Source organism: Arvicola amphibius, chromosome 8 (genome assembly GCF_903992535.2).
Source record: "Arvicola amphibius chromosome 8, mArvAmp1.2, whole genome shotgun sequence".
Taxonomy (NCBI): Eukaryota; Metazoa; Chordata; class Mammalia; order Rodentia; family Cricetidae; genus Arvicola; species Arvicola amphibius.
This window is the reverse complement of record NC_052054.1, coordinates 111,981,377-111,995,016: the sequence shown is the minus strand read 5'-3', so window position 1 is coordinate 111,995,016 and position 13,640 is coordinate 111,981,377. Positions and strand designations below refer to the sequence as shown.

At 46.7% G+C, this 13,640-nt stretch overlaps 1 protein-coding gene across 1 annotated transcript in view; it reads right to left on the bottom strand.

The window, feature by feature from the left end:
* The window catches only part of Wdfy1 (WD repeat and FYVE domain containing 1), a 46,858-nt gene extending 33,550 nt beyond the window's left edge, over window positions 1-13,308 (bottom strand). The window contains exon 1 of the mRNA XM_038339658.1: window positions 13,141-13,308. Within this exon, the coding sequence (XP_038195586.1) occupies window positions 13,141-13,277 (137 nt within the window). The 5' untranslated portion in view covers window positions 13,278-13,308. The remainder of the gene's footprint in view (window positions 1-13,140) is intronic.
* Between the last annotated feature and the right edge of the window lie 332 nt (window positions 13,309-13,640).

Below are 13,640 nucleotides of genomic sequence, written 5' to 3'. Positions count from 1 at the left end.
ATGTATTTTTACTCCTACCCCTAAAGTCAAGTACTGTTTTAAGTTTATTTATGTATTTTTTCTTTTACATATAAGTACTCTATCTGCATGCATACCTGCTTGCCAGAAAAGGGCATTAGATCCCATTATAGACAGTTGTGAGCCACCATGTGGTTGCTGGGAATTGAACTCAGGTCCTCAGAAGAGTAGCCAGCGCTCTTAACCACTGAGCCATCTCTCCAGCCCAGTCAGGTCGCTTTTCCTGCCACCTTCTCTATTCATTATTCCCCCACCCCCACCCCTCACCCTAGGGCTAGATTTCTCATATTCCAAGACTCCAGCATCCTAAAAAGAAAACTTTCTAAAAACACTTTAAGATCATCCTTTTCCCGCCCCCCCCCCACCCAGCCCCAATTTCTGTTTTCCAATAAAGTCTGCTTTTCCAAAAGATAATCTGGAATGGAAATGTATTGTTTCTTGCTGAGCCTATAGAAATGGTTTGCAGGTTTCCTCACAGCCCTAACCTTGTGGAGGGCTCCACCACCAATCTAGAAAGAGAGCGGAGATGGCTGAGCTGTGATCCCTCCCATCAGCATGCAATTCTGCAGTTCTGAATTTTAATTCCACTCCCAGTGTCTGGGCACCACAGTGTGGAGGAGGATACACATGGGAGCAATTCAAACAGCAGGGAAGCACCCACTGCAGGGCTCTGAGCCTCTGGTCAGCATTCTCAATGAGAACATTTCTGCAAGAGTCTGGCTGCACCCAGTAAGAAACACACCTTTAACTGACTGTAAGAGACAAAACAATGGCAAATCATATGCATCACCAGGAAAAGGTGTTTTCCTCTGGGCCGGAGGATAGAGAAGGAGGACAGGAGTCTGAGCCTTAGAACTCACACAGTGGGAGAAGAGGACCAGCAAGTACAAATGAGGAAGCCTGCATCCTTCTTAAAAGAAAGGCGGCAAACTTGGTTGAATTTAGGGATTTCAGGCTTGGCAACTGGTTCTGAAGAAATTACTGAATAGGGAAAAAAAGAACTTCCCATTTAAAAGTTAAAAGGTAAGAATGAAGGATTTGGAGGAAAGGTTAAATAATAAGGTGGGTTATCAAGTGGCATAGTAGCTTGACAGCTTATATAGTCACTACAAATAATTTTGTGACCAGTAGGTGTGTGGACATGTTTATAAAATGCAGTTTTCTTTTTTAATACTTAGTATGTGTGTTGGTGTGCACAATGCCCACAGCACACAGGAGGAGGTTAGAAGACAACTTATCAAAATCAGGTTTCCCTCCACTGTGAGGATTCTGGAGACCCAGTGTGGGTCCTCAGACTTGGTACCAAGTGACTTTACCTACTGACCGATCTTTTAAGCCAAAGATATTCCGTTTTACTCAAAAGGATTGAATTACAGTTCTATAAGTCAACCGTCTAGGAAACACACTCTCTGGCTCTGCAGGCATTAGGTAGAGTGGTGGGGTGGACTGTGGGAGGAGCAAACACTGACTCCAGGTCCCTCCTAGGATCTGAGGACAACAACAAAGTCCATGGGGACCTTCCGGCGAGCCCCCAGTTATATACGCTGCAATGAGTTCCAAAAGCTCAAGGATGGGTTCTGTCTAGTGTTCAAGTATGGTTATCTGAAACAGAAAACATAAAAATGATGCATTCCTTAAGAATCTGTCAGCACGGCCACTGAAAGCAAAGAAGGCCAAGGAATATAAACTAAGTGAAGGTTGAAGTTGTTGAGCAACCTCAGGCATAAGAATCAGAGGCAACTTCAAGTAAATGACAGACACTTTTCCTCCTTAACAAGACCAACGCTAGAGGCTTCTGTGTGCCTCACCAACAACTCCTGCTCAGTGGTCAGCTGGTCATTAATAGGAACTTGTGCCAGGGACAAGCCTGGCCAAGAATCAGCAGCACCCTGGAATTTATGAAGGGGCACAGTGTTTTCCTGCAGGCCACTGCAGAGCAGGGAAGGGACTCCCTGGCCACCATAAGGAGATGTGGATGGAAGGTACAGCTTGAGGTTCTGGGATGGGAAAGGATCACTCCCAAAGGAGCAGAGTACAGCACCTGCATAACAGGACTAAAAAACCAGATACAAAAAAGCTGGGAAAGAGAAGATTTTCCCAAAAGACATCAGACTCCCTGGCTTGAAAGATGTACTGAGCTGTTGCCCTCCAGTGTGTCCCTGTTTAGTTCCTAAGTCCTCAGCACTGAACTGCATGCTAGACCCCACGGGGATTGCGGACACACTTGGGATCTGCGGAGAGCAAGCCTGTGGTGAAGGCGATGGACATGTTTTACCTCCAGTACATGCTTCAGGAGTCAGAACAAGCAGAAATCACACAAGCCAACACGGCCGCTGCAACACTGCCTGACTCGAGCTGCCTTGTCCAATTTTATCCATCTCTGATTAGAAAGGGAGAAAAATCTCACAATTTAAAACCTTCCAAAAGATACAATTCAATATAAAGTAGCTTTGTACAGTCAAAAAAAAAAAAGCAAAAGAGCTTTTCCAGAAATTTACATATGTTTCCAGTTAAAGCAGTAACATAAATATGAACTATTAAATAGCGGGTTCTTTGTTCCCCTAAAAGGAGATTCAGAGCGCAGAAAAGTCTAGGTGGAAATAGATTTGTGCCCCAAAGTTCAAAGAAAACCTAACTTTTGTGCTAAGTCAGAATAGTGATACTAGTAAGATCTCGCACTACCTCCTGCACCTACATGTCAGAGTCTGAGGCAGGTAACTGTGTGTGAAGTGCGTTCGATTTCTTTTTTCACCCCTCACTGCTCCGTGCCCATTACTATCTGATTTTACAGCTTTTCCCATGGAGAGGGAGAACCTCTTTCTCTGACTCCTGCTGGGAGGCTGCCTGGTGCCTCTGTGGACCACAGTTGTCAGAAGTGGTGCTGGGGCTCTTCTGAGAAAGGCCTTTCCTGTTGTTGCTCCCGCTCCTGGAAGCCTGCCAAGCCATATGACCCAGGGAGAGGAGCAAAGTAGCAGGGACATTAGCCTGCTAAGGAGAAACTACAATAGGAAGAGGGAGCCCATGTCTTGGCTGAATTACCCTTAATGAGCCTGGAACTAGTCACCTCTCCAGTGGCTGAGACACAGGACTGGTCATAAGCATGGGTGAGCCTAGCTGAGTCAGGCGAGCTGTTCCCCGTGCCCACTTGTCATCTCCAGCAGCGCTCAAGGGCTTCCGCATAAGCCCAGGGTCAAGCCCACCCCACCTCCAACAACACCTTTTCTTCCGGGAACAACAGAAATAAAGCAATTTAATCATTTTCTAATTTTGCTGATAAATAGGTAGTGTTCAACCAACTAACTGAAAAGCGAATTTCAGAATATACAATATGCTACAACATAAGAGCAAGGTCCTGATTTATCTTAACTCTGGGTAAATCGTACTTGTAAAGAAAGCTGATTTTTATGACTGCTTGTAGGGACACTGATACTCCCAGATTTAGGACTCCCTGAATACTTCCATCACCTACAACAAAGGGTATCATTTCCTAGTCTGACCGTACCTCCGGAGGATACAGATTAAAATGTTTAACTCTAAGATGGGTTCTAAAACACTCAGATGTTAGCCTGAAAGGAAGAGGGAATGATATCATCATCACTTCAGTCTGTCTTTATCAAATAAATAGCAATTTCCTTCCAGCCGAGTCGCTGGAACTCTGACCTTCATTTCCGCTAGAGAACAAAGTGTGTCTCCTTTGGTAACAGTGAAGTGGAACAGTGAACGGTTGCTGAGTGGATCTTCTAAACCAAAAGACTAGAAACTAGCCTCATTTTTAGAGGACAATAAGCCTGACTGAGCGAAAGAAGGAAGTACTCACTGGCCTGTACCACAGGAAGAAATGGATACTGGACAGCTTACGGGGCTGCGGGGACACTGTATCACAGCCTGCTGATTTCATCCAGAGAAGGCTCTCAGGGACCCTAGCAGTTGCACCGCCCCTTACTAGTAATGCTGCCCAAGAATCCATAGACATGTGGCTGTAATGCCTCTTGCAGGCTCTCTGTGTGACTGGAGAAACCAGTCCAGAGGTAATCTTTTACCGCCAGCATTAAAATGATTTTGTATGACTCCTGTGCAAACAAGAAGTTTAAGAATATCCCGAGCCCCAGAGGACAGGAATAATCTAGACAAGCCGGGGTCAGCAAGGGGCCCATGCAGCACTCTTTCCTAAGGTTGATGAAGATGATGAAGAAGAAGAAGATGATGATGATGATAACCAACAAACAACTTCAGCTCTACCCAGAGCCCACCAGAGGTGTCAAAGCTAGTTTAACCCAAGATTAAACTAGCCCAGAGGAAGAACAGCTTGAGTTAGCTTTAAATTCTGCTCTCTGGCTCGTTATTGGTTTGTTCAGTGATTAATCAAACTAATACTGGACACGCTGTTGGTAGCTTTACACTATCTTAGATGCTAGAAGAATGTAAAAGGCCAGCATTCAGCTGGGAAGGATGTAATAAGGCCAGATCTGCGGGGATAGTGAAAAGTTGGACTGGCATCTAGAAAGGCAGGTGGCAGCACAGTGGATGGAACAAACACAGTACCCCTCAAAGTTCAGACCCCTCAAACAATTTCCCCAGTAGGTATGAGGAAATTAGTAAAGCACACAAGGCAGGAATGTTGGGGAAACATAGAGTTAGTAAGAAGGCCCTCTGAGGTACTCAAGAACCCAAGGAAATCCAGCCCAAGTGGTATCTTCTACAAACCAACCATAACCTAGTACTACCCAAAGCTCCCTATCAACAATGACCTCGAGCACCTCCAATTTCCCCGAAGCATTTCCAGGTGGATGCCCCTGCCAGGACGCAAACAAAGAGGATGAGATAAGAAGGGGGAAATGTACCCTGTGCAGTCCCTCTCACCCCACAGCCCTACAAGAACACAGGCTGCAGGTTCCCTTTGATCATACAGGGAGCTGCTCTGAGTAACGCTGTGTGTGGTCTATGGGGAAAATGACTGAAAGGATCATTCTGAGCTCAGCCTGGGGGGGCTGGCCTCAAGGGCTCTAACCAGAGTTCCAGCACCACACAAACAGGGTGTGATGGGCTCACACACGTGACCCCAACGCTAAGGAGGTTGAACCAGAAGAATTAAAAGCTCGAGACCAATCTTCGGTAGACAGTGAGTTTGAGATGGGCCTGTCTATATGAGAAACCCCGTCTCAAAAAGTTAAAAATAGACAATTTTGTTATGCAATGTGAATAAATACTCCACAAAATGAGTACACATTCCTGCTCTCTTATCTTTCAGAATGATTTGCTGAGTGCATTTCACAGAAAGAAGGTAACATAAACAGCTGGATTCTATGACCAATACCGTTGGTTACATTTCAGTTTTGTTCCTAGGGGAGAACTTACAGTCAACCAGATAGAACACACTAGGGCTCAGGAATTCCTCATGGAGGCTGCTGTAGTGATCAAGGTTTAGTAGTGGTTAAGAGAGGACAACCCTGAGGGTGGAAACGTACAGGCACTCCCAGCAGAGTCAGGCCCCAGGCAGCCATCCTGCCTTCATGGCTGGCCCTCAGCGGGTGTCTCGGTCCTGGGATTTCTTTCTAAAGGGCCCCCACATTCCCAAACTGAAGAATGGCTCACCCTGTTTCGTGTTTGTACAAATCACATGGCTGATGCTTCACACTTATTTTTCTTTTCAAGACTCCAGAGTGCTGGTACATGCTAACGAGAGGGTGCTCCCCCCATAAACACTTGACATACTCTCTCCACTGAATTCCCCTGATAAACAGTACTGAACACAGGGGGTCACATAATTCAACAAGGGGAATTCAGCACATCTTGTGTGACTCCACGGTCACTTGGGAGGACTCTCAGAAGCTTGGCCTGGTGTCTTCCCTGCATGTGCTGGATTTATGCTGAGCCTATGCCATGGCTGTGTGTATGGTGTGAGTCCTACTACTGCGTCAAAGGACCTTATCTTAGGGTTCTCTGCCACAGAGGGGGAAGATCTATGTGGGACACGAATATGACTGAAATGACTTATAACTGACCAAATAAGGAAATAAAGAAAAGCCGTGACGCAAAGTCAGTTATAAAAGTTTAAGAAAAATTTGCAATTGACTTCCAAATGCTAGTGCCTTATTTAGGGCAGGGAATTTTTTTTTTTTTTTACTTTATCCATACACACATGCATGCACAACACACACTTGCACACATAGGGCAGAAATGTTTTGAGCTTTGTTGATATAAAGGAAGATAAACAGGAAGATAAATAGGCTCTGTTCTGAGCGCCTTCCATCTATGTCAGCAATCTGTCAGCGCTTCATAAAGCCCATGAGGTAGATCCTACTACATCCGTGCTTTGCAGCTGAGAAGACCACGATGCAAAGAGGTTAAAGTAGCTCGTCCAAAGTCACATGACTTGGAACCAAACTCAGGCACTTATCTCTGGAGCCTCTGTTCTTAATTACACTATAAAAAGAAACGATTGTCCCCCTGCACTCACTGCCAGGCTCGCTTCCGGCCCCTCTTCAGTTTATTTTATACCACAGACTAAAGAGTCTACTTCTAGGCCTTGAATGACAATCAAGACACAGTCGTTAACACCCTGGACAAATGAACAGCTTCCAGCTGTTACACATTTTCCTTTTAGGCATTTTACTTTAAACAACAACAACACAGGTTTAAAGTCAGTTCCCATAAACAATAAGGAAATATATAAATTTCCCTACAAACTGTCTTAATAAGCCTATAAGTATTCAAAAACAGTGTGGAGACATAGCTTATCTGGTAGAGTTCTTGCCAAACCTGCTCAAAACCTTGGGTTTGTTCCCCAGCATGGCATAAACCTGGCTTGGTGGCACATGCCTGTAATCCCAGGAGAGAACATGGTGAGCCAAAGGCCAGCCTGGGCTACATGAGACTATCTCAAGAAAAGTGTTTAAGAGGCAAATACACCAAAAGAGCTAGTGGATGAAAAAAGGGAAATGCTACGAAAATATATAAAAGTTTGGTTTTGGGTTTGTTTCATTTGAGGGCTTTTTGGGTTTTCTCTCTCTCTTTTTTTTTTCTTTTTCTAAAATCAGCTTACACCTAGCACCTGAAAACACAGTTTCACTGTTTGACTTAGGCCAAAGAAAACTGAGATTCCTGCAGAAATCGATGCTAGCCTTGCAGGCCGTGGGTGCAGTAGCAGACAAGGTTGATCTCCAACCTTGTCAAAAGTGAAGATGGCCGGTCTGCAGCCCTCACCTCACTAAGAAAACTTTGTAACAAGAGTTCCCCACTCTGAAAACTTCTCCTGTGACTAGTTGACTACGTTTCTGTCCTAGAAACAGCCACGTGCTAGGGAATCAGCCCTGCTGCCTCACCCAATACAGCTCTGCCCTGCAGGCAATCTCAGCGTCCAGTGACCTCCCCCTCCAGAGTAACTACTGGGACTCCAATTTTCTTTTCCCTTTTTTGTTTAAACTGATTTTATTGAGCTCAACTTTTTCTCTGCTCCCCTCCCTGCCTCTCCCCTCCCCTTCAACCCTCTCCCCTGGTCCCCATGTGCTCCCAATTTACTCAGGAGATCTTGTCTTTTCCTACTTCCCAAGTAGATTAGATCTATGTAAGTCTCTCTTAGGGTCCTCATTATTGTCTAGTTTCTCTGGGATTGTGATTTGTAGGCTGCTTTTCTTTGCTTTATGTTTAAAAACCACGTATGAGTGAGTACATGTGATAATTGTCTGTGTCTCTGACTCCAATTCTTAAATTTACCACTGAACATCACTTGATGTGGTCTTTGTTTAATTTCCTCAACAGGAAGACAGTTACTTTACTGACTCACTGCTTAAATAATTCTTAGTTTGAAAGTTTTGGACCCCAATTAAGTCTTATTATCCACATTGACTTAATATATTGTCTTCTGAGGGTAGATTATATTCAGCTGCTATGTTAGTCTGATTTTATTTGAAATCATTGTGTGTGTGTGTGTGTGTGTGTGTGTGTGTGTGTGTGTCTGTGTGGTGTAGACATGTGACTGTGCACGACCCACCTGTCTGTGTGTCCCAACTAGGAGGGAGTTAGAGTAACACACGATCATATCCAGCTTCTTATGTGGGTGCTAGAGATTTGAACTCGGATCCTCATGATTGCAGAGCAAGCACTCCTACACACTCCCCAGCTCACTGTTTAATATCTTAAATGTCTCCAGAGGTATGTGCTAAAAGGCTTAGTCCTCAACCAGGGATGTTATTAGAGGTTGGGGAAACCGTAGGATGTGGGTGGAGGAAGCAACTGGAGATGGAGGTGGAGGTGGACCCTTGAAGAGTATACTGGGACCCTAGCCCTTGCTGTTTGCAGTTTCCTCTGCCATGTTCTCCCTGCGACAATGCACCTCCCTGCAACAAGGCAAAGTGACCACAGCCTGACACCACAAGGAGAATCTTTTCTTCTTTCATGTTGCCCATGGCAGGTATTCTGTCACACTGACAGGGTACTTGTTAGAATGTGGGTATCTGTAAAGTAACTCCAGGGAAACATACTCTTCCTGCTGAGAAAGAGGAGGAGGACTGGGGAGATGGCTCGGCAGTTAAGAGCATACACCAAGGACCTGAGTTCGGTTCCCAGAGTAGCTGGGCAGCATGGATTCCAGCACCATCTTCTGTGCTCCAAGGGCACCTGTGCCCAGTGAACAGATCCACACATACACAAAATTCAAAAACAATTTTTTAAAGGGGGGGTGTAAAGTGCATTCTTCTCTGGTGATTGATGCACAACCCCCCTTTCTTGCATGGCATGAGTGCTTTGAGTGTGGTCCTTGGATTAGCAGCATCCCTCAGAGACTTGCCAGAAACGCCAGCTCTCTCAGGCCCCCGCACGCACCAGTTCAACTTCCTCATCAGAATCTCCATGGGTGAGGCCCAGGAGTCACTGGTTCACAAGAGCTCCAACTGATTCCAATAAACACTCATGTCTGAGAGCCACTCTCTCAAGAGCAGGAAGACTCGTGACTGGGCTCTTGTGTACCACAGGATATTGAGCAGTCACCCTGGCATTGAAGGATGCTGAGCTGTGGGCCTGGCACAGCCCCATATACCAAAGTATTTTTTGCCCTGCAACCCAAAGTGAATACAGACAGTTTCCAATGTTCCCGGGGGCCAGCACTGATGGTGGAACTGCTGGCACAGACTTTGGAAAAGTGGGCCCTGACTTTAGGAAGCCCCTTGATTCTTTAGCTTTTCCTTTCAGGACATCCTCGTTCTCTGTGGCTTTTATGTAATCAATTAACTTCAGTTGGATCCTGCTATAAATATCCAAAGTTACTTTCCTAAGCAGATTTGTGGCAGCACACATCTACAATCCCTGTACTCAGGGGGGCTGTTCTGGGCCATCCTGAGCTATGCAGTGGGGCCCTGTCTCAAAAATAAAAAATACATGACCACAGCCCTAGCAATAAGGGGTGGAGGCAGGAGAATTAGGAGTTTAAGACCACGCTGAGCTGCACAGTATATTCAAGAATAGCATGGGTTACAGGAACTCCTGAGTAAAAACCAGCTATTGAGAAAGCTCAGCCTGTCTGCCAAAGGCACACGGTGACACGCATTCATCCACACTTATGCATACATTATTTACACACACTAATAGATAACACACAAAGGTATACACAATGTTATTTTGTGAACATTAAGGCACAAGTTGCAACGTTGTGCTAAAAAGGTGTAAGCCGTTTTTTTTTTTTTTTAAAATCCTGAAAAGTAGTAAAAAGGAAGGCTCACTGATCAGGGCAGAAGGTGAATGCTGTCCTTTTATATCTGCTGCTGGTGTAGTACATCGCTGACTGATACAGCTTAGACTCGGTTTCTTCTAATGCACAGAGGTGGATTACAGGCAGAACTTGGACTGGAAGGGGCAGAACTGGATTCAAGTCTCAACCCCACCACTTAGTAGCTTTGCAGTCTTGGTGATTACTTAATTGTGGCTGGTACCTCGGTTTTCTGACCTGCCTGTCAAATGGCCATCAGAATATGGTATGTTCTATTACTTTACGTTCCAGAATACTCTTGGCAGGACCTGACAAAGCATCCTTACCTCTGCTGCTTAAGCAGTAAAACAAACAAATATTCACACTGCATGGGATAAAGAAAGATTGCAAGCAAATGTGCTTTGAGAAAACTTCCATACACAGGCACTTCTGACTTTGCAAGTGTATTGAGTTTTGGAACTGCTGATCAGAGAAATGGACTGCACTGTTCTCATGGGGAATATGAGCTTGGGTTGATGATACACATATACCCACACACATACACACACACAGCCTAATTTTGCATTGTACAGAAGGGACTTTCTAAAGGTTAACTATTGCCATTTCTAAAGAAAAATCTCGATCACACAATTTGCTTGTTTTGAACTCTACTTTAGAGTTTGTCCCTGCATGCAAAATAAAATCAGTTCCTAAGAGTCACACCAAAATTCTTTTTCAAAACTGAACACTGCCCTTCCCGGCCTCAGCCCTTTCCTGCCATGGCCTCCCATACACCTTCTGCTCTGGTCACTTTAAAACATCTAGCTACCACTTCACACTCCCTTCTGTCCTTTCGCCCTGCCTGGAACCAGGATATGCATCCTCCTTTCAACAAACCACTCCTTCATCCATGAGGCGCTCTCCTAAGGATGGTTCTTGAGCCCAGGCCAAGTTTCCTCCTTCCATGTCTCCAGCATCTGGGGAGCGGAGTATGAAGGGCCACATCCTCCGTAAGCCACTCAGCACTTGGAAAGAGCTATTCTGATGTCAGCTGACTTTACAGTTACAGTAGAGACGAATGAACAGGCATGTCTGACGTATTCTTGGATGAATACGGGAAGCCAAGATTCTAAGTCCTTAGACATACGTAAACTGGACTTCTTTCTATGAGTCAAGGGCCATAAAGAGCAATAAATCAGAAGTTATATGAGTATAGGCACTGTGGCTTTTGATCCTTCTTATCCCCAGGACTTAGATACAGTATTCCTGAATGGAATGAATGAATGAATGAATGAATGAATTGTGGTACCCACATAAAGGCTTAACATACACATCAGAAACCTTCAGTAGCAAGCCAGCTCCTTGGTGGTCCAGTCATTTGCCTGAATCCTGAAGGGCAGTTTAGCAGGCAGTAAAAAAATGAGCTGATCAAGACTCCTCTGAACATCTGAGTCCCAGAGGAGCTTAGTAATCACTTTCCATAAAATCTTTATTAGCACCGTTCCTACCCAAGTAATCTCAGATATTCGGCAATTTACCCAACATGCATGAGTCACAAATAAAATATGTCACTGAATAAAGCCTGCTGAGTTTAATAAACTGTTGTCTGCATTCCTGTTCGTATCATGTAAATACCATTATTCTGCCCTTTGCCTTGTACATCCCCTTCTCTCTCACCCCATGTTCCCACTCTCCCGACACCATTTCTGTTTCACGGAATCCTATAAGCCCAGTCCCGCGCACCACCTTGTTTGAGGTCAGCTGCAAGCGAACTGGAGGGAAAACATGCGCACTGCCTGCGGGAAAGCCCTAACTAAGCTCATTCAAAAGCCAAACAAAGGTCCAGTAGGAGCTAGGGGCATCAAGTTTCCTTTTCCCGTTCAGAGCAGGCCCTCAAATCCACTCACAAGGTGCGAGGACAAAAGGCTGGCCCCTGCCTCCAGCTTTCAGAGAACAGGAGAATATTCTCGCCAAAGCCCTTCCAGTCTGGACCCATCGCTGCTTAAGACTATAGAAACCGGTTCCCTCAACTGTGTTTTAAACCTTTCAGGTTCCAAACTTGCTACACTTGTAAAGCATGGGCGATTTCTCCAGGCATTTTTACAGTGTGCCCTGAACACCTGAGGCCAAAAGACAAGTCCTGGGTTCCATTCCTGGCTTCCTCTGCTTCTCCTTGACTCTGAGAAACTAGTTACACCTCTGGGGCTTCAGTTCCCTCTTGGATAAAATGAAATCAGTAGAGCAAATGAATCTTTTCCAAAGTAGGGTGACCGGCAAAACGCAGGAACGCTGGTAACACGGCTTGATTTAGTCCTATGATAAATAATATTATTTCTTACTTTTGGAGATAAATCACTCGTCAACAATATTACTTGTAAATAAATTTTTCCTTTTAAAATAAGTGTCTTATTTTTTTAAGAATGAATAGTTTTTATTTAAAAACTAAAAACTATTTGGTCAGTTGTGAGTTCAGATAGTTCTAGCAGCTGAGGGTAAAAAGAAAAGAAAAAAAAACTGATCCTGAAGCCAGGTGGAACATTAAATGGTACAGCCCCCACACCCCAACTTCAACTCCCAACAAACTGGAAGTTAGTCCCTGGAGTTCGTTTAAGGAATAAACACCCGCACCAGGTTCCAATGTAATCAGCCACTAGAGCTCTGGGACTTGGAACGGGCCCAGGAGAATCCAGAAACTCTGAAGCACCAGGTGAACCTCCCATCAGGAAGACACAGGAGGCAAAGGTCTGAGGTTGGAGCAGCACCAAGGGACAGAGTTTGGGCGGCAGGGGGGTGGGGAGTGGAGCAAAGGCTGGGCTGGAAGACCATGACCACTGGCGTCCCAGAGTTGCAGGGGGGGCACTGGGAACCCAGGACGGGAGGCCTGGTAGGGGAAGCAAGGGGTTTTATCTGGAGGGGTCCTGAACTCTTGGGCTGGAGAGGCCCTGTGAGGCGGGGTCCCAGAATGGAGGGGCGATGAGCTGGATGGGCCCTGGGGCTCAGAGTCCCGGGCTGGAAGGGAACTGTGAGTCAGGTCCGACTAGAGAAGAGCTGTGGGGGGTGGACAGTGGCCGTAGGGGGTGCTGTAGGACGGGGTCCCAGGATGGAAAGGTTCTGTGGGTCGGGGTCCCGTGATAGAGGGGGCCGCTGTGGAACCAGGTCCTTGACTGAAAGAGCGCTAGGGGCAGGTCCGGGCTGAAGGAGCATGTTTGGGGTTCCCAGGACTAAAGGCGCGCGGCGGGGGAGCGGTCCCGGACTGGAGGAGTAAGACAGAACCGCCTGGCGGCACCGGGATCTCGGCGGACTGCAGAGACGCGGAGGAGACGGGTGGCCGCTCGGCCCGGGGTGACAACAGGAGGGGAGACAGAGCCGCGGACCCCACGGTCCCCACGCCTCGTGGCCGCCCCCACCTCGCGCCCTGGCCCCCGCGCGCTCCCGGACCCTACCTGTCCTCGCTAGCGGTGATCACGCCGTCCTCCTTGGGGATGAGCAGCGCGGCCGTGACGGCGTCCTGGTGGCCCTCGATCTTGCTCAGCAGCACCGGGCGGCTGCTCTGCGGCCTGGAGTGGATCTCGGCCGCCATGTTCGCGCCGCGGCCTCCCCCGCGGGCGGCCCATCAGCTGACCGCCGGGCGGGGACGCGCCGGTTGCTTGGGGCAACCGGGCCGCGTGTGCGCCACGCCGCCGTAAGCTCGCGAGCGCCGCCGCAGCTTCCCGTATTGCCTGGGAAAGCCGCGCAGACGTAGTTCTGTGACCTGGGAGAGAACCCCAGAAAAGCCAGGACTTTGACGAAGGTTAAAAAGCCAAACCATTCTCCCGGAAACAGATTCAACTGAGCAGTAGCAGAGCATAGGCGCCTGCCCCTCAAACAACACCACACTGCTTCTATCCTAAGAAGCCATTGTTTGAAAGTTAGACACACCCCGTTTCCAGGCATGTTTAAAAGT